Source organism: Triturus cristatus, chromosome 11, assembly GCF_964204655.1.
Source record: "Triturus cristatus chromosome 11, aTriCri1.1, whole genome shotgun sequence".
NCBI lineage: Eukaryota > Metazoa > Chordata > Amphibia > Caudata > Salamandridae > Triturus > Triturus cristatus.
Window position 1 is genome coordinate 120,355,524 of NC_140594.1, and position 20,565 is coordinate 120,376,088.

The window sequence follows — 20,565 nt, forward strand, 5'->3', positions numbered from 1 at the left end:
GGCTCTGGTGGAGTGAGCCCGCAAGCTCTCAAGGGTTTGCTTCTTTGCTAGTGTGTAGCAGATTTTTACGCAGAATACTATCCAATGGAGATTGTTCGTTTATGCACAGCCTTGCTCTTCTTTGCTCTGGCGAACCCAATGAAGAGCTGATCGTTCACTTGATAATCTTTGGTATGATCAATATGGAATGACAGAACTCTTTTAGGGACCAAATGATGCAGCCTCTCTGCCTCCCTGGAAGAATGAGGCGGAGCGTAGAACGCCAGCAGAGTGAGGCTCTGACCAATCTGAAAGGGGGTGACCACCTTCAGGAGGAAAGAGGCACGAGGAAAGAGGCATGCGTTGCCGGGCAAAAAAACCCCAAAAACATTAGAACCTCCGTAAGAGGTGCAGAAAGGGGGTTCACACGGCATGAGGAACACCAAGCCACAGATTTTCCCTAAAAGCAGGCACAAACAGTGTTAGTAGAAGGACGCCTGGCTGCCAAGGTGACCTCACAAACTACGGGAGGGAAGTTGAAAACTCTCAACTGTCACTACTCAATCGCCAAGTAAGAAGATGGATCGTGCGCATGTTTGGGTGTAGGACACTGCCCTGCTGCAGTGACAGGAGATCCTCCAGAAGGGGTAGCTTGAACAGAGGATGCTCATGCCCGGGAGTTCTGGATTCCATACTCTTTATGCCCAATCCGATACAACTAGGAGAACTTGGGCCTGGCCGGTCATGATTATCCTGGGACCTCTGGCTGGAGTGGTATCGGCAGAAAGGCGTACAGGAGTCCCAAGTTCCATTCGAGAGAGAACGCGTCCTCGTTCGATAGCCACTTTGGAAACTTCACCACATGAAAGTGCTGACATTGCATGTTCTCGGCGGTGGCAAAAAGATTGAGTCAAGTGTCTCCCCCCAGTCTTGGAAGAGACCTTGCACCACCTCCAGATGTAGATGCCATTTAGGATCCACGAGGCATCGACGGCTGAGTTTATATCCCTTGGTATTCAAAGATACTGCCAGGTGTTGTACGATCAATAAAATGTCTGGACGTTCCTACCATGTCCAGAGGCACAGAGCCTCCTGGCACAGGGTAAACGACCCCACCCTGCTTTGTTTGTTGCACTACCACATGGTGATTAAGTTGCCCATGAACACCTGAACCAGCCTTCCTTTGATAGATGGAAGGAAGGCTTTAAATACCAAGCAAATAGCTCTCAATACCAACAAGTTGATGTGGAGCTGTGCTTCCGCCTGAGTTCAGAGTCCTCAGATTTCCACCTCTCCCGGATGGCAGCCCCAATCCAGAAGTGATGCTTCTGCCACCACTTTGAGCTCTGGGTTGGAAAGGGAGAGGGGGTTTGCCACTGACCTAATCATTGTTTGTGAGCCCCCACAACAGATCTTGTGCAGATCCCTCTGATATCTGGATCAGATAGGAAAGATTCCCCTTATGCTGCGCCCATTGAAACTTCAAGTCCCACTGCAGAGCCTACATTTGCCATTGAGCATGTTGTGCCAGCAGGATGAAGGAGGCCATTTGACCCAGCAGCCTCAGAGTCAGTCTCACCAAAATCCACGAAAGAGGCCAAAACATCGAAATCATAGACTGAGTATCCCAGGTTTGCCACTCAGAAGTTTATTATGAACTACAGAGAATGCATAAGTTTCACCATAGTCTGAAGGTGGGCGATGACTACCTGGGGTGCGTCCACCTTCAGCACAGGTGTCACAGTAGAGGAAGACTGGAACCCCTAACCTCAGCAGATGGGCTGCAACCACCACCATTGCTCTCCTAAACACCGAGGGTCACTGGTGAGGCCAAAGGGGAACACAACAAACTGGAAACGCTTGTGGCTCACCATGAACAGGTGGCTGCCGGCCCCTGTGCCATAGTCCGCGACCCCCTTGACAGGTGGGGGCCACGGTGAAGAATAAATGTTTCCTCCCTTGGCGCTGCTTTGTGAGAGACGTAGGGCCATTGTCCGATACCGTGCCGTGACCTGAAGAGGCTGTCACCTTGTTGTTGCTGCCCGGGACCCTCTATGTCAGGTGGGCGCCGCAGTGAAGAGGTATGATATTTGCCCTGTATGTGAAGGTGAAGAGGGCCATTGACATGCAGTGGAGAAGACACTGTGGGTCGTGACCTGTGAAGAGTGAGAGCAACAACTTCAACTCCCACTTCCAAGAGCACTGCAGACCTGCTCACAGATAGGAGGCGAGACTTACTGCATCGGAGGAGCACCAAGGACAGCAGTGCCCGGGGACTCTAAAACTGCCACTCAGAGAGAGAGAGGGTAAGATTGACCAACGAGCTGCCAGGCCCTGGGGAACTTGCTCTGAAATGACATGTGTGAGAAAGTGCCATCTTTCTTGCATGGTAGGCCCCCACTTTTTGCTGAATTGCTGATGTACTTTGACTGAGTGTGCCCTGGGCTCCTGCCAATCAGGTACCCAGGGCCTATGTTCCTTCCCTAAAACTGTGTTGAAACCTAACCCCAATTGGCATCTCTGGCCACATGTCAGCCCCTGGTAAATGGTACACTAGGTACCCAGGGCCTTGTGCCCAGAGAAGGCCTCTAAGGGCTGCAGCACTTATTATGCCACCCTTAGAGGCCCTGTACCCTGACACACACGCACTGCCCTTGCAGGCTGAGTGTCTGGGTGCAGAACAAAACAGAGAGTCGACATGGCACACATCCCTGTGTGCCATGCCCACAACACACACTGCCCTGTGTGTGTTGTGGGCATGGCACACAGGGATGTGTGCCATGCCCACAACATACATCAGCCACCCCTCTTGCTGGCATACATCAGCCACCCTTCTTGCTGGGTGCCCTATGCCAGTGGTGTGGGTACAGGTGCATGAGCCCTGTGCCCCTACAGTACCCAGGTCCATTCCTGGGCACTGTAAGTGCAGTACTGCCATCCAAGAGTATATGGTGCTGGGGGATCGTCAACACGAACTCCACAGCACCATGATCGCAACACTGAAGACTGAGAAGTTTGGTATCAAACTTCTCAGCACATTAAACCCGCACTGATGCCAGTGTGGGGTTTAATGTACAATGCACGACAGAGGGCATCTTAGAGATGCCCCCTGAACCTAACCTAGAATCCAAGTCTGGTCTGAGGGGCTGCCTAGGCTGCCACATAGCAGACATGTTGCTGGACCCTGGGTAGAGAGCCATCCGCTCTCCTGGGCCTGCAACAATGCACATCCTGGGCGAGGTGCTAGATCTCCTTCCCCAGGATGGGCAGGGGAAGCTTAAAAGGCATGCCGCCTTTGTGAGCTTCTCCAGGCCACTTGCTGTACTCAGCAACTGGCCCCTACCGGTTCTGACCCCCACTCTGGCGGCCAGCCTCTGCCAACCTCACCCCTCAGGTGAGGGAGGCGAGGTGAAGCACATCTCCGGGCTCTCGCCATCTTGAATATGGGAAGCCCTGCCCAATCAGGACTAGGCTACTGCCCCCCTCCCACAGGAGAGTGGCAGGATAGGGGGTGTACCCACCCCAGGGCAGGGACCCATTGGTCCATGCCCTTTACCTACCTGTAACACCCCTAAATTTAGTATTTAGGGGCACCCTGAACTTTCCTTCCTCAGATCCAGATTCCGAAACAGCAAAGAAGATCAAGAAACAAGAAGGCCTGCCGTGCAGCTGCTAACAAGAGGAAGACACCAACTGCTTTGGACCCAGCCCTACTGGCCTGTCGACCCTCGAACCTGCTCCTGCTAAACCCCGGCATCTCCAGTGGCTAGCAACCTCACAAACCCCGGAGGACCTGGCTAGCTTGTGACTCTAACCAACTGGGACTCCCACGAGCAGTGGTACTGCTCAATACAAGTAACTGACCCCTGGCATCAGCCAGGAACCGCAAACCCTGCACACTCTGCACCCGCAAAGCCTGGCCTGTGCCGGAGTGGACCAAGACCCCGAGGACGTCCTCCCAGCGACTGTGACCCCGAATCCAGCACCCAAGGACCCATCTCGACGCTCCTGACGACGCCTGCAGCCTCAGAACCAGGGACCCCTCCAGCCGCGACCAGCAGAGGGTAAGATTTCCCGACACCAAAAGGCACCCCTGCACCCGGCTCCCTGCGGCCACCTGTGTGCAGCTCCTGAGTGCCTACCTATCCTCCAACTACCCAACTTACCTCTCGAAGTGGTGGTCACACCTGACGAATCTTCGTCCCCGAGCTTGCAGTCTTTGTTTGTTTTTGAGCTTCTCCATTGCAATCCATTGAACGCCCGACGGCTCAAAAGCACCCTGCACCCAGCCGCCCGAGTGCCCCTGGCAGTGCAATCTCTACTCTACTTCCCCATTTGCCCTGAGCAAGTGACCAGGAGCTCAGCTCCCACAGCCGCGTGGCCTGCTAGCCAGCAGCCACCAACCAAGGGCCCCCTGCCTCCCGTAGGATAACATTGGGCCTAACTCACTTTGCACCCGGCTGCCCCTGTGCCGCTGAGTGTGTAACAACTGTACTTACCTGACCCTGGGAGACCCGAGTCTATGCCCAGAACCTTAACTCTGCCAGTCGAGTACTTACCAAAAGCCGATAACTCTCTTTTCTTCCATAGGGTAACATTGACTGGTCTCACTTGGAAATTGTTCCAAGTGTGGAGTTTCTAAACTTTAAAATATTCACCTAAAATCAACCGAGTAAGGAAAACGAAAATACTCACTTACTATCAGGAGAGATCCCAGTGGTGGATCTTGGTGCCCAGCACTGACCCTGAAAAGTAATTACAACCATACTTACTGCTAACCCAACTTTCTTCCATAGGAAACCATTGACTGTTTTTCTGTGAAATTTCTTCTGTCGATTTTTGCAAACTACAAATATTCTTTAAAAATCCCATCAACTGTGAACACGTAATTACTTACCCGTTTTAAATAGATGTCCCAGTGCTGAACCTAGGAACCCAGCACTGGATTACAAAAGTAACGAGAACATACTTTTCCTATAATTTGAATTTCCTTCCATAGGATAACATTGCCTAGTTTTTGCTGAAAAAGTTTCTAAGTGTCGATTTTGCAAACTTACAAATATTCGTTAAAAATTGCCTGTATAACCAAAACACATCCTTTCAACTGTTTACAGGTGATGCACCAGTGCTGGATCCAGGATCCAACACTGAGTTAGAAAACATAACAATAGCCCCAACTTACCTGCTAAGTGAATTTCCTCCCATAGGATAACATTGGTGATTCTATGAGGAAAAGTTTCTAAGTGTCAACTTTTAAAATACCAAAATATTGCTTAAAAATCACTACTGTAACCAAAACGCTTTTACTCAATTGTTTACAGGAAATGTCCCAGGACTGAATCCAGGATCCAGTCCTGTGGTTAGAAAAGTATTCCTTAAAGTAACTAATTGCATTTAACTTGAAATTCCCATTGAGCTCAATGTATTATTGTGTTTGAAATTGTGTTTCCTATTGCAACCACTGCTACTATTATATTCAAAAGTCTATTGCCTATTGAAAAGTATTTATCTAAAGCCTCTCAATCTGAGAAAGTATATTTTGATACCTATTATTGGTTCTAAAATAAAACAACTACATATTTTTTATACAAAAACCATTGGCCTAGAGTTCAGTTCTTGAGTGTGTGAGACCATTTGCTAACTGAGTGTGTACAACAAATGCTTTACACTGTCCTCTGATACTGCCTTAATGTTCGATCAAGCTACCACTTTAGAGAGTAAGGTTATATCTAACTTTAGCCTCTGCCAAACCTATGGGGACTATGGACTGTGTACACACTGTACCTATTTGGGAACAGTATATACAGAGCCACTTTCTTACAACATGCTCCAGCGTGTGAACTCTGGGATCTTGATAGAGAGCCCCCAATAGAATTTCTAAAACTTTAACACCTTAGCGGGCCTAGCTTTGATGTCACCACATGTGAAGGAAAATAACCATCAGCCATAAATGGGAAAGTGGTACTGGAAACCTAAATTCGAGTAAAGGTACAGGACGTCCCTCAAGAAGGTGTGTATATGATTTGCAGGGCTTTGTATTGAATTTTGTGTTAGTGGATAAATACTCTATTTTTATGTAAAAGCAAGTATTTGACTGGACAATCATTTTTGGGGGTTGCTGGATGTATGTTGAGTTGTGTGTCCGTGTTCGCCTCACACCTACCTCCTCCCTGAGAAGCCCTGGACTACTCGACCTGCGCTACCAATGGAAGTCAAGTGCTGAAGGAGTGCTTCAGATGCACACAGCCCATAGTAGGCTGGCCGCCAGGACATCAGAAGGAAAAGGTCTAAACCATAACGGTTGGGCCCAGTAATTTCTGCTTGCCCCATGGCCCTCCAAAAGGGGTTTGGACACTACCCCAGATATTCTCCAAAATCACTGATCGCCCCAGAGCCAAGCCCTCACTCATGTCTAATCATACCACACAAACTGAATCCTGGATGTATCAAGATCAGAAACAACTCATGGGGAAATGGGCTTTAAAACGGATGTGATTGCTTTTTTATTGGCACATCTAGAATGTCTTTAACCATTTAGCAAATTACACTTTCCAAAAGCAAGGTAGGTGCACAACAATGCAGACTGCATGACAGACGTCGCCACCTTGATAAAGGACAACTGCCTGAAGCTCAACATGGACAAGACAGGGGTACTGATTTTCAGAAACAGAATCTCCCCATGGGACGCAACATGATGGCCCTCAGAACTCTGACCTCCCCCTACCCCCAGTGACCACACTAGGAGCCCGGGCATCATTTGGGGCAACAAGCTAACCATGATGATTCAGGTCAACTCCGTCTCGTCCGTCTGCTTCTTCATTCTCCGTATGCTTTGTAAGATATTCAAATGGTTACCCCAAAGCTTAAGACGCACCATCACGTAAGCCCTCATTTCCAAGCCGACTTGACTACGGCAAAGCTATCTATGCAGGGATCGAAGCATACCTTCTCCGCCGACTACAGACAATGCAGAACGCCGCAGTTAGGCTCATCCTGGATTTCCCTAGACAAACCCACATCACCCCCTACCTCATGGAACTCCACTGGCTTCCTGTACAGAAAAGATGCCAGTTCAAGCTCCTGACCCACGCATACAAGGCCCTCTACAACTGCGGACACGCCTACTTTAACCACCGCCTAAACTCCCATTATCCCACCAGACACCTCTGCTCCGTGTCCCTTTCTCTAACACCCCCCCCTGAATCCGACGTAGCAGATGAGGAGGTCGCTCCTTCTCCTACCTTGCAGCAAAGACATGGAATGAACTACCCTTTCATCTGCGGACCTCCCCATCTCTTCCAGAGTTCCACAAGTCCTTGAAGGTCTGACTATTCACCAGTCAGCGCTTAGATACCCTTGTGGGTGACAAAAAACGCTCTACAGATCTTCCGATTGATTTACCCAGTAAAGGAGGGTTCAAACCAGCTAAGAGAGCAGTCCGATACTGGCACCTGTATATGATTTCAATGAAAACATTTCCACAGAATATAATTTCTGAGAATTAATTCTGCTAAAAGTGTTTAATCACAACGTTCAAAATGAATAGCATTTACCATTTGGTAGAAGCCAATTCAAAGAGTACCTTTATTTCATAATTGCCCTTTCCATGTTTAAGATGTAACTATCATTTAACTTAAAAATGGACTCTCTGTTATTTTTTCTGTAATGATTGCTTAGATCCTTTTCCCCTCACCTCCTACACTTCCGACTTCCTGCCAATTAGTGACATTTCATTTCTTTTTTTAATTGCTTTCCCGGGGCTTCCCAGCTCAGACCGAGCTCCCTTTCCACTGCTTTGTTTCCATCCCACATCCAAGCCTACCCTCCTCGTCATCTGCCTACCTCTCTTTTTATTTTTAAATGGTTGGATGGAGGAGTACATCCTCTACTTTGCCCCTTCACCCATTTCTCAAGTTAATTTATTTAGCTCCCACAAGCTTCTCCTTATGTCCATTTTTGTGCAGGCCCTCTTCTGTAGACCTACATTGCCCCTCATAACTATTCTCCTACCCCACCTCTGATATTGTACTTTAATATAAAACTATTTTTTCTAAACAGGATTTATAATGGTTGCCCAAATTATTTTTGGGGGTAAATTAATATTCAACCAAAATGTATTACTAATTGTTTGATTTTTCACTCAATGGGTTTGAATTAATTGTTTTTTCAGTAATTGGCTTCTATTATTTTATTTTTGAATATGCATACTACAACTCTAGTATCTTTTTTTTGTTAAACACACCAATTATGTATAATGTTAATTCTTTTTAGGTATACCCTCCAAAAAAAGATAAGACAGGACTTACCCCGATCCGGCTCCTTCTCCTTCTCCACAACGATCTTGTAGAAATAGAAGCCATAGATGAAAGCGCGAAGGGCTTCGCCCGATGCGTGGACAATCAGACCCTCATCCAGCATTTTCTGCAAAATGCAAATGTACTGAGTCCAAGGAAAATAGGAGTGAGTGATGGAATGTGAGACAGACAGAGAGGCCAAGAAAGGATGCAACAGATGGACTTATAACAAAAGTGAACGACTAACTACATAAACAGGAGACAGAACAGCCAAGGATGGAGGCACAGATAGATAAAGAACAAAAGACACAAATGATCTAGTGAGCAGTAGAAAGACAGCTGTGTGTACACCAAGAACGGTGTGTGCCTGGCTCTGCTACAGATAGTTGTGTGTGTTAAGTCTGTGAAGGCCAGTAATATTAAGATAAAACAAGAGTGCTCTGCTTTCCTCACACATGAGGCATTGAACCGTAGAGAGCAAGCAAGATTGCTTTTAATGAAGGAAGTTTGTTGTATTACTATATGCTAATAATTCCGATATTCTCTATCTATTGAGCTTCACATGTTTACTATCCCTCCAAATATGCTACTGCGAGGGAGGGAAGCTATTGCACCTGTGCTCACAAACTTGCTGAATATGTCCTTCGACTTGGGGCAGGTTCCAAATAACTGGAAACACGCAATGATGGTGCCGTTACTAAAAAGACAATCTTTAGATTCTGCACTCCCAGAAATTCTGAGACCAGTATCTCTGCCTCCATTCTTTGCAATAATTGCAGAGAAATTCTTAAATACCCAACTAAGTTCATGGTGGAAAACCAGGTACTTCATGAAACTCAATCTGGCTTTAGAGCACTTCACAGCACCGAGTCGGCCTTACTACTGGCTTCAGAGGCGCTAAAAATAGCAGCAGATGATATTGCTGGATCTGAGTGCGGTGTTCGATACTGTCTCCCACGACCTTCTCCTGGAGCGGCTCTGGTAGGCCGGTGTCAGGGGGAGCACATGGGAATGGATCAAACACTTCCTACAGAACAGATCCTTCCAGGTTCTACAACGTCCCTTTGAGTCCAAGATATGTCCCCTGTCTCAAGGGGTACCACAAGTTTCTGCCCTTAGTCCAACATTATTTAATGTGTATATAATGATAATAATAAAAATAATAATAATACTGGAGCTTGTATAGCGCGACAGCTACCTCAAACAGAGGTGTCCCGGCACTGTAGCAGCAGGCATTGCGCTCAAGGGGGGCCACGGCACTACAAATAAAAATAACCCGTCCTAATCCGCCCTAAAGAGCTATGTCTTCAAGGCCTTTCTGAAGCAAGTGTCTGATTTTACCTGGCGGAGGTTCCCCGGTAAGGCATTCCACATTGTGGCCGTTCTAACTGTGAATGCTCTACCACCCAGACGTGCTTTCGCAAAACGGGGAGTACACAGCAAGTTTTGAGAGTTCGACCTTAGAGCTCGATTTTGCTTATAGCAACATAGTCTTTGCTTGAGATAGCAGGGGCATTTTCCACTGAGAGCCCGGTAGGCCAAAGTCAAGGCCTTGAATTTGATTCTTTTGGCTACTGGGAGCCAGTGGAGCTCTTGTAGATGCGGAGAGACATGGTGTCGAAACGGTATGCGTCTAACAAGTCTCGCAGCCGCATTCTGTACCATCTGGAGGCAGCAGATAGAGTATTAAGGGAGGCCAAAATATAAGCCATTTGCGAAGTCGAGCCTGGATGTTACTGTGGCATGGACTACAGATTTGCGGCAATCTTCCTGTAGGAAATGTAGAAATTTCCGGAGATTTCTTAGTTTACTGAAACATGTGGCGGTGACCTGCTGGATTTGGGCCGAGAAGGAGAGGTCAGCCTCCCATCTCACACCCAAATTTCTGATATTTGTGGCAGGAGACGGGTGTGGACCCATCTCTAATGACCACCACAGATCTGGAGCTGGCACTGGGCCTTTTCCGAAAAACAGAACTTCTGTCTTCCCCGCATCAAGTTTTAATTTATTTGTATTCATCCAGAGTGCTATGTCTCGCAGACACCCTTTAAAGTTCTTGAAAGCAGCTACCATCCGCTATTGAAAAGGGACAACCAGCTGGGTGTCGTCAGCGTAAGAAATCGCTTTCACTCCCCAGTTGGCAATCAAAGAAAAAAGCGGAGCTAGGTAGAGATTAAAGAGTAGAGAGCTCAATGGTGAACCTTGAGGGACACCACACCAAAGATGTTTGGGTTCTGATACAAATGGTTGTAGGGCGACTCTCTGGGTGCGACCGCTGAGATATTGTGTCAGCCAGGTCAGCACCTTCCCCCCAAAGCCCGCCTCTTGTAGTCTCTGGATCAATATGGTATGATCGACAGTGTCGAATGCAGCAGACAGATCCAGGAGCACCAGCAACGCTGATGCCCCTGAATCCAGCGGCCATCTTACTGACTCTGACACCACTGGGAGAGCGATCTCCGTGCTGAAACCCGCCCGGATTGTGTATCATGCAGAAAGCCATTGCTCTCGATGAAGTTTGTCAGTTGGCGCTGGACCAGCTTCTCCAGCATTTTACCGGGTGCGGGGAGCACTGAGATTGGCCTAAGATTGTTGAGATCACCTGGGTCACCATTTATTTATTTTCTCAGAGGTAGCAGCGTCGCATGTTTCCATTTGTCTGGAAAGACGTCCGTGTCAAGAGAGGCGTTCCATATATGAAGCAGTCCACCCGTCAGGGAAAGGGATAGCATTTTCCAGAGTTTAGGAGGGCATGGATCATCTGGGGCGCCTGATCGACATTTTTGAATTTCCGCTAAAGCATCTTGAGGCAAGATAGGTGTGAAATTAGTAAACAGAGGCACCTCCACCATTCCCAAAGGTGTATCTAATTTCTCTGTTGCCTCTGATGTCGAGAAGGAGTCATAGACCTTTGCAATTTTATTAGCAAAGTGACTAGCAATATTTTCACACAAAGCTGGAGACGATATCACTTCAGTCTCTATTGCTTTGTGCTTAAAGAAGGTTTGGATCACCTTAAAGACCTCTCTACTGGAGTGATCAGCGTTGTGGATGCTTGAGACAATATAATCCCTCCTGGCTACTTTTAGTGACTTATGAAAATCTTTTAGTGCTTTTTTATAGATTCCCTTTGCTAAGTCACAGTAGCTCACTCTCCACTGGCGTTTTAGTCGTTTGCACCTGCTTTTTGCTTCTTTGAGGGCACTTAAGAACCAAGGTGCGGAGGAGGACAGTCTAATGGACTTCACCACTCTGGCCGGAGCGACAGACTCCTCAGCAGTGGCAATCCATTGATTTAAAGCAACAGCATCTGCATTAGGATCAGAGGGTAGCTGTCCTGAAGAATAGGGCCTAGAGATGCTGCGGTCAGATTTTTCCAGTTTCTTTTTGAAATAGAGCGTGTGCCCACTGGCGGATATTGTATTGAAACATGGGGTGAAACCGGTGTCATATGTTGATGGCACTCAGCTGATTGCACATTAGAGCAAAAGGATGTAGAGGAGGCGTCAAAACTCAATGCCTGCCTGAGTGATCTGGCGAGCTGGATGAAGCTCAGCTGCCTGCAATTAAATGCAGACAAAACAGAGGTCATGGTAATTGGCAAACAACCCTCCATCTGGTCCCACATGTGGTGGCCGGAAGAACTAGGACCAACCGGACTCCCAAACCGAAGATTAAAAATTTGGGATTCTGGTTTGACAACACCTTTTTGTTTACAGGTCAAAAATCTGCTCTGGCAGGCACATGCTTTGACATTATAAGAATGCTACGCAAAATCTTAGATATTCTACTATTGGATGCCAAAAAGACCATTGTGCAGGCCCTGGTTTAAGGCAACATCCTCTATTTAGGGGCTACAAAAGGCAATGTGAATATACTACAGAAGGTCCGAAATGAAGGGGACTGCATGATACTGAACATTACGAGGCGCATCCCAGTGGGAGCTGCTTTAAGGGAGCTACACTGTTTACCAGTACAGGCAAGAGTCACTTTTAAAGCTCAATGTTTCTGCCACAGGATTGTAAATGAGAAAGGGCCTAGGTTTCTGCGCCCTTTACTCACCCCCTACAGACCTACCCGGAGTCTCAGGTCCGTGGGAACTGCTAAGTTGGTAGTGCCAAAAGTTCAAAAAGCATGTTTGGGGGCAGATCCTTTAGATTTTTAGCAGCCAAAGCTTGGAACAAGCTGCCGTTGGAATTGAGGATACATCCGTCTGAAGCGATGTTTTGCAGAAAACGTAAGACTTGGTTCTTTCAGTCATCCCCGGGGGACTGGTGTTAAGCGCTGTTGTTGCGGATAGGCCATCTATGCTGGGATCAGGGGTTTTTCTGGGAGGGGGAGGGGGGGAGGGGTAGGGTTCCGTTGTTAGGCTGAGATGTCTCAGCACGGGGACACTCCGTTGGAGTAACCAATCGCTTTATAAGCTTAAATCTAATCTAACCTAATCTTCATTCATGCTTGATTCTACCCAAATTCTTTCAGCTTTATTCAACAGTCAACTATTTTAGACAACTATTCTCAAAGCATAGACTTTTCATGTAAGACCACAGACGGAAGCAGATACTGTCCAATTGTGTAAATGCAGAGAAAAACCTGAATTTAATTCCTGGTTTCTCCGTTGGACCAAATTCCATAATCTTGAGATAGAAATAATTGCTTACCTCCAATGCTTCTTTTCCTCCAGGATAATCTTCATATACTCATAAGCACTCAGTCAATCAATCAATCACTACTTGTATAATGTGGCTTATCACCCGTGAGGGTATCCAGGCGCTGGGCTGTGGGTCTCAGTCCAAGAGCCAGGTCTTGAGTTCCTTGCAGAAGTCTGTCAACAGAGATAATGTTCGAAAGTGGAGGGGAAGTGAATTCCAGAATTTGGCGGCAAGGTGGGAGAAGGATTGTCCTCCGGCGCGGTAGCGATGGATGTGCGAAGTCTGTGCAAGGGCGAGGTGAGCAGAGCAGAGGTTTCTGGATGGTTTGAGGAAGTTAAGGTGGTGGTTCATGTATGCCGATCCGTGGTTCTGGAGGGCTTTGCAGGCGTGGGTCAGAAGCTTGAAGTGTCATCTTTTCTGGATGGGGAGTCAGTGGAGGTCTCTCAGGTGCTGAGTGATGTGCGTCCTTTTGGGCAGGTTGAGGATCAGTCTGGCTGCTGCGTTCTGGATCGCCTGGAGTCTTCCCAATAGTTCGCTGGTGGAGCCTGCATAGAGTGCGTTGCTGTAGTCCAGATGGCTGGTGATGAGGGCCTGCATCAGTGTTCTCCTGGTGGTGATGGGAAGCCATTTGAGGGTTCTGCAGAGTGTGCAGAGAGTGTGGAAGCAAGCTGAGGAGATAGCGTTGACCTGTCGTTTCCTAGAGAGTTTGCTGTCCAGGATGATGCTGAGGTTACGTGTTTGGTCATTCGGAGCTGGGGTAGGTTCACGTTCTGCTGCAGCACATTTCTGAAACCTTGAATAAGGCAATATTCACCTATATACTTAAAACAAAAAGCCATTTTATATGCATAAAATATAAATCGCTAGAAAGAACCCAGTGTCAAGACAATTTATTTTCCCAAACTTTTTTTTAAAAGAAGGGTGGCAGAAAATCGGGTCACTGTAATGTAACAGTCTGAAGCCTGACAGGCTGGGAAACCTGTTTCTGCTCCTTTGAGGAATAGCATGAAGGCAGGATTGCATCATGCCCTCTAGGGCCAGTTAAGCCAGCTCTTTTTTTATACTGAGAAGATATTATTGTAGAACTGAGTTTAATTGCTTTGTTCTTTCACTGGGGATGAGGGAGGGTAGCTTATGCCTGTAATTAAGCTTCCCCTAGAAGATGATTAGGATTGCAGCTAAGTAACTATTACTTCTCTGCCACGGCATCTTCAATATTCGGCAGAAGAACTGAAAAGAACACCAATCTCATCCCTAAGGTGGAGAAAAGGGCAAAGGGAAGAACCAGCGCTACACTAACCAAATTAATTGTGCAGAGATGGTAGAACCACAAAGGTATCTGCTCTTCACTCTGTGTCACGACAGTAATGTCAGGTAAAAGTCTATATGGACCTTCAGGTAGCTGATTATGCAGCAATGGCATCTCTACCTCTCACGGAATGGGCACATAATGCACTTATAATACAGTGGATGGGCCATCTGCCACGTTTGTGAAGCAGTATCCCATCAGCCAAACTGTAAATACGGCCCAAAACTTTGTTTGCTTTGTGTTAGCACAGACAAATACAAAAACATTCTATCTGGAGCTCAACTGTATACAAGTGGCCAATTCTGTACGAACTGGGAAATGGTTTACAAAATGTTGCCAGTGAGCCTAACATGTTTGGTTTTGGTAAAATGTTAACACTATTCTGAGAATGCAACGCCCTTGCCACTGGAGAAGAGGGATTCTGGAAGAGAGATGAAGGGAAATACACTTATTGGTCAGATAGAACTTTAGGACGGAAACTTAAATATGTTCTCACCACAACCTTATCCTTGTAGAAAAGCATATACATTTCTTTACTGTATAGGCTGCAATGTCACAAACGCTATAGATGTAAGTTATGGCCACAAGAAAGACACTCTACCAGGAGATATGGAGGAAAGCAACTTTATGGATAGGCTCAAACAAAAGACAAAGTAGTGTAGAGAGTCCATGTTACGCTTCCAAGCAGGAGAATGTCTCCTGAGGGGAGGGTAATCCTTCTTAATTCCTTCTAGGAAGGTTTCCACAACTGTGATTTTGAAAAGAAATATGCTACTTACCAATATGCATCTGTTCTTGGCATTTAGAGCTGCAGAGCTACACACTTGTGCATAGATCGCCATCTGGTGTTGGGCCCGGATGATTGCAGTTTGTTTTTCCTCTTGGAAAGTCTTTGGAAGTCACGAGGTAGGTGACTCCTCCCTTGGATCGTATTGCGCATGGGCTTCGGCTCCACCCTCAGATTGTTTTTCGCCAAGATGCCAAGAACAGATGCATGCCAAGAACAGATGCATACTGGTAAGTAGCATATTCCGTTCGAGGCATATGAGCTGCAGATTACATACTTGTGCATAGATTAAATAGCAGTACTCATTCTTAGCGGCGACCACCGGTATCTGTTGCAGTGGTTTGAAATAATGTTTTGAGTACAGCCTGGCCCACACTAGCTTGTTGCTTAGTTTGCACATCTACACAATAGTGTTTAGAGAAAGTGTGCGGTGTTGACCATGTAGCTGCTTTGCAGATATCATCTAATGGGATGTTTCCTAAAAAAGCCATTGAAGCCCCTATTTTACGTGTAGAATGGGCTTTAGGGGAAACGGATAGCGTTCGTTTTGCTTTGTGGTAGCAAATTTGAATGCATTTGACAATCCACCTAGCTATCCCTGATTTGGAGATGGGGTTGCCCTTGTGTGGTGGAGAGAAAGAGACAAACAGTTGTTTGGTCTTACGGAAAGGTTGTGTTCTCTCGATGTAGTAGAGTAAGGCTCGTTTGACATCTAGTGTGTGAAGAGCTCGTTCTGCAACGGTTTGTGGTTGCGAGAAAAATACTGGTAGTTCTACAGATTGGTTTAGGTGAAATGGAGAAATGACTTTGGGGAGGAATTTTGGGTTGGTACGGAGAACCACCTTATTATGGTGCATTTGTAGAAAAGGTTCTTGAATAGTAAGTGCTTGTATCTCACTGACCCTTCTGAGGGAAGTGATGGCTACAAGAAAAGCGGTTTTCCATGTTAAGAATTGAAGTTCACATTTGTGTAGTGGTTCAAAAGGAGGTCCCATTAGTCTGGTGAGAACGATATTTAGGTTCCACACAGGTGAGTGTGGCACTCTGGGGGGAATTATTCTTTTAAGGCCTTCCATGAAGGCTTTAATGGCAGGTACTCTAAAGAGTGAGAGATGATGCCTGTTTTGCAGGTAAGCTGCTATGGGTGCGAGGTGTAGTCGAATGGACGTATAGGCTAGATTGCACCTTTGTAGGTGGAGTAAGTAGCCTATGATGTGTTGAATGGACACATCCAGGGGATCGATGGTGTTGTTATGACAATAGACAACAAAACGTTTCCACTTGGCGGCGTAGCACGCTCTAGTGGTAGGGCGCCTAGCTTCTTTAATGACGTTCATACAGTCAGGGGGAAGATTTAGGTACCCGAATTCTAGGATTTCAGGAGCCAGATCGCAAGGTTGAGCTGAGCTGGGTCCGGGTGTCTGATCTCTCCATGGTTCTGGGTTAAGAGGTGTGGAGAGAGTGTAATTTTTGATGCGGTACTACCGATAGTTCCAGCAGTGTGGTGTACCATGGTTGTCTGGCCCAAGTTGGCACTACTAATATTAGTATGAGGGAGTGCTGTTGTAATTTGCGCACCACTAGTGGAATGAGTGGGAGAGGCGGAAAAGCGTACGCAAATCTGCCTGACCAGTTCATCCATATCGCATTGCCTTTGGACAATGGGTGTGGGTATCTGGCGGCGAAGCTTGGGCATTTTGTGTTTTCGTGGGTGGCGAAGAGGTTTATCTGTGGATGCCCCCACATTTGAAAGTACGTTTGAAGAACTTGCGGGTGAAGTTCCCACTCGTGGAGTTGTTGTGTTTGTCTGCTGAGTAGATCTGCCATAGTGTTTTGGACTCCGGACATGTTGGGCTAGGAGAAAGATTTTCTGGGGTATGGCCCTGTTATACCTGTCAGCCCTAGGGTGGTCTTTCCCTGTATTTTTGCCCTTGCCTCATTTTTTTCCACCCCCTTTTTCGTTGGCCTTAGGTCTCCGAGCGCCTTTTCCCTGCTAATCAGTGTTAAGGTGCAGGTGCTCTCTTCCCCCAAGATGGCTGCCACAGGCCCCTGCTACTGCGGAGTGGCCTTTTTAGTAGCACCCTAGTTGCCAGGAGCTGGCTGGGACCCTCCAACAATGTTGCGACACCAGCCCGCCTTTTTGTCCTATAGCTAGAGTGGGGAAGCTCCTGGAACTTGCTGGAACCTTCTAGAAGAAGGGTGGGGTTTTGCTTTTGCCGCCTTAGAGGGTGGACACCTGACCTAGGGCTACTTAAGGAAAGGAGGGAACATTGTTTCGGTCAGTTGTGGCGACGACGACCTGGGGGAACCTACGCAGGAGTTTTAGGCGGTAGGGCCTAGTCAGGGACTTATGCCACTGAAAGTGACAGGGCTTAGGTGCTGCCTTTCAAGTTGAGTGAGGGATCCTGAACTAGTCCACTGATCTGGCCCAGCGGGAGGGGAACCCAGGGGCAACCTACCAAGCCTGACTAGGAACTATCTAGTCACCAACTCAACCTATCCCCCCCCTCCCCCCCAAGGAACAAACCTACTAAGGGCGCCAGAACCAGCAAGCGCCAAAAGGACTTACCACAGAAACTTACCCCGAGAACTTACCACAGAAACTTATCACAGAACTGCTGGGCGATCGACCAGGTACCTGCGCTGTGCCATTCCTGCGCTCCCTGACGTCACCGGGCCCCCTTCCTAGCTTGTTCTGCCACTGGCGTGTGGCCTGCCACCTCCCAACCTACCTGCCCTGAGCTAGGGCGTCTCTGTGGGAGTAAGGGGGCGCTGGGCGCCGAAGAAATCGCCACCCCCCAGGCTACAAGCTAACCCTTAATTTCTGTCACCCCCGTCACGGAACTCCGAAAGAAATCACTCACCGCCGTGAGATTGTCCCCTGCCAGCACCGGGGCACCGGGGCCCCGTCGCTGCCGTCGCAGCCGAGGTAACGCGGCCCCCCAGGGCGGAGAAGGCCGCCGGAACGCAGCGAAGGCCTCGCTGGGCCGAGACGTCTTGCCGAGGCCGCGTAGGCCCGAAGCCAAAGACTCCAGTCACCTGACGGGGGCGGACTGCCAAACGCCGCCCCCACCGCTGTGCCATTCGTGGAGAGGGCCGCGCCCCCGCAGACCGCGCGGTCATTGGCGGCTGCGGGCGCGGGCCTCGGAAGCCTGAAGGAAGTCACCGCGGAGCTCCGCGGCCACATCTGGAATGGCCGGGAGCCCCGCGCCATCCCCCTCGGCCCGGACACCGCCGGGCGGCGCACGCGGCTGGCGGGAGAGGCTCGAGAGCGAGTGAGCCCCCGCCCAGCCGAGGATCATCTGGAGTGACCCGCGAGGGGTCGAAGAACAAGGGCCGAGCTTCGCAAGGGCCTCGCTAAGGCCGAAGAACCAGGTAACCCCCACAGGGGAAGTGGGCGGGATGCCCCCGTGGAGCCCGGAGCACGCCCCTCCCCCAGGGGGGAAGCCACTGACAGGTATTTGGCCCCCTAACCCGACGGACAGGGCCCGACACCGGCAGACGGCGGCCATAACTATCGAGGCCTATTGGGGAAGATAGGGGGGACTGTTCACCCCTGCCTCAGACTGCCTAGCATCACGGCTGGAATCTAATGCCCTAACTCGAGGCTCTGAAATAACGCCTCACTCCATGCGCGGATGCAGCGCTTTGGCCCCGGGCTCAAAAGTAAACATAATGTTTAGTGCTCCAGTGTTATAGGCTGCTTAGCGCTTCAGAGAACTACCATGTTTCACAGGGTCATGAAATGCCATGTTTCAGGCTTCTGTGTATTGCCATATTTAAAGCGCTTTTGAATTGCTATGTGCAGCGCTGTGTTAGGAAGCCCTACTTGAAATGCTAATGAGTTGCTATGTGCGGCGCTAAGTCAAATGCCATGTTTTAAAGCGCTATTGCCTTGCTATGTGCAGTGCTATGTCAAATGCCATGTTCTAAAGCGCTATTGCCTTGCTATGTGCAGCGCTATGTTAAATGCCATGTTTTAAAAGCTATTGCTTTGTTATGTGCAGCGCTTTGCGTAAACGCTGTGTTTGACGCTCCCCAGGATCACCAGGTGTCACGCTGTGATTCAAGGCCAGGTTTTGATGTTGGAATGAACTGCTTATCTATTCCTAATGAAATGCTTTTGATCCTAAGGTTGATCTAGATAAAACTGATTGGTTTTATCCAAACTACTGTGTGGAGTCAATTATTGCGTGCGTTTCCTGTCTCAGTGGATGTGTGTGCTGTATGGTCACTTTACACGTAAGCCCTTGGATGCCTACCTGCTCGAGTCACGCTACCCCCTTAGGGCCTGGTGACCCCCGGTCCTACAGGCCCATCTCCATATGCTCTGTGCTAATTGAGAGAGCTGTGGAGAGTGTGTGCCGCCTTTTTGAATATAATACATGGCTGTCATGTTGTCTGTGCGGATTAGGACTGCCTTGCCTGAAATCTGTGTTTGAAAAGACTTTAGGGCAAGGAAGATTGCTAGTAATTCCAGATGGTTGATATGGAGTAGCTTCTGTTGAGGTGTCCATTTGCCTTGCATGGTGAGATGTAATAGATGAGCTCCCCAGCCGGAGAGCGATGCGTCTGTTGTTAGTACTATCTGGGGAACCGGGTCCAGGAACGGTCGACCTTTGGAAAGGTTTGTGGTGGTCCACCACTGCAGAGAGCGATGGGTACGATCGTCTACCAACAACAGATCTGTTAATTGACCCTGGGCCTGGTTCCTATGGTGCGCTAAGCACTCTTGGAGAGGACGCATCTGGAGTCTTGCGTGAGGTACTATGAAAATGCAAGAGGCCATCATCCCTATTAGTTGCATGAACACCCGAGCTGGAAGGGAGTGTTGTGCTATGAATTATGCGCGTAGAGCCTGAATGCTTGCAATCCTGGCAGGATTGGGGTAGGCGAGCGCTTTTGAGGTGTCTATAGTGGCACCTAGATATTGTTTTATGTGGGATGGTTGTAGATGGGACTTTTCGTGGTTTACCGTGAAGCCTAGCTGGTGAAGTAGCTGGATCGTGGTGTGTGTGTGTTGTACACACTGATTGTATGAACTGGCTTTTATCAACCAGTCGTCTAGGTATGGGAAGAAATGAATGTGTTGTCTTCGCAGATATGCTGCCACCACGGCTAGGCACTTGGTGAATACTCGTGGTGCGGTTGTGACTCCGAACGGGAGCACTTTGAATTGGTAGTGTTGGCTGTCCACTACAAATCTGAGGTACTTCCTGTGAGCGTTGTGCACTGGAATGTGGAAGTAAGCGTCTTTTAGGTCCAAAGTCGTGAGGAAGTCGTTTTGGGAAAGCAGCGGAAGTACCTGCTGAAGCGTCACCATATGAAAATGGTCTGAGTGTATGTATTTGTTATGGGGCCGAAGGTCTAGGATGGGCCGTAGAGTCTCGTCCCTTTTTGGAGTAGACCCCATATTTTGTTGGTTGGTAGGAACGTGTTCTATTGCCTTTTTGTCTAGGAGGGAGATTACCTCCTGCTTGAGTAGCAGTAGATGTTTTGGTGACATTGGGCGTTGTCTGGGTGGAATGTTTGGGGGGTAGATAT

The 20,565-nt window shown here is 48.2% G+C and overlaps 1 protein-coding gene across 11 annotated transcripts in view; it reads right to left on the bottom strand.

Annotated features, from left to right (window-relative positions):
* DEPDC5 (DEP domain containing 5, GATOR1 subcomplex subunit) overlaps positions 1 to 20,565 on the bottom strand; it is a 628,116-nt gene that overhangs the window by 168,039 nt on the left and 439,512 nt on the right. For all 11 annotated transcript variants that reach the window (XM_085634591.1, XM_085634584.1, XM_085634590.1 and 8 more), the window contains one exon: positions 8,286 to 8,400. In XM_085634591.1, coding sequence (XP_085490717.1) covers positions 8,286 to 8,400 — 115 coding nt within the window. The remainder of the gene's footprint in view (positions 1 to 8,285; positions 8,401 to 20,565) is intronic.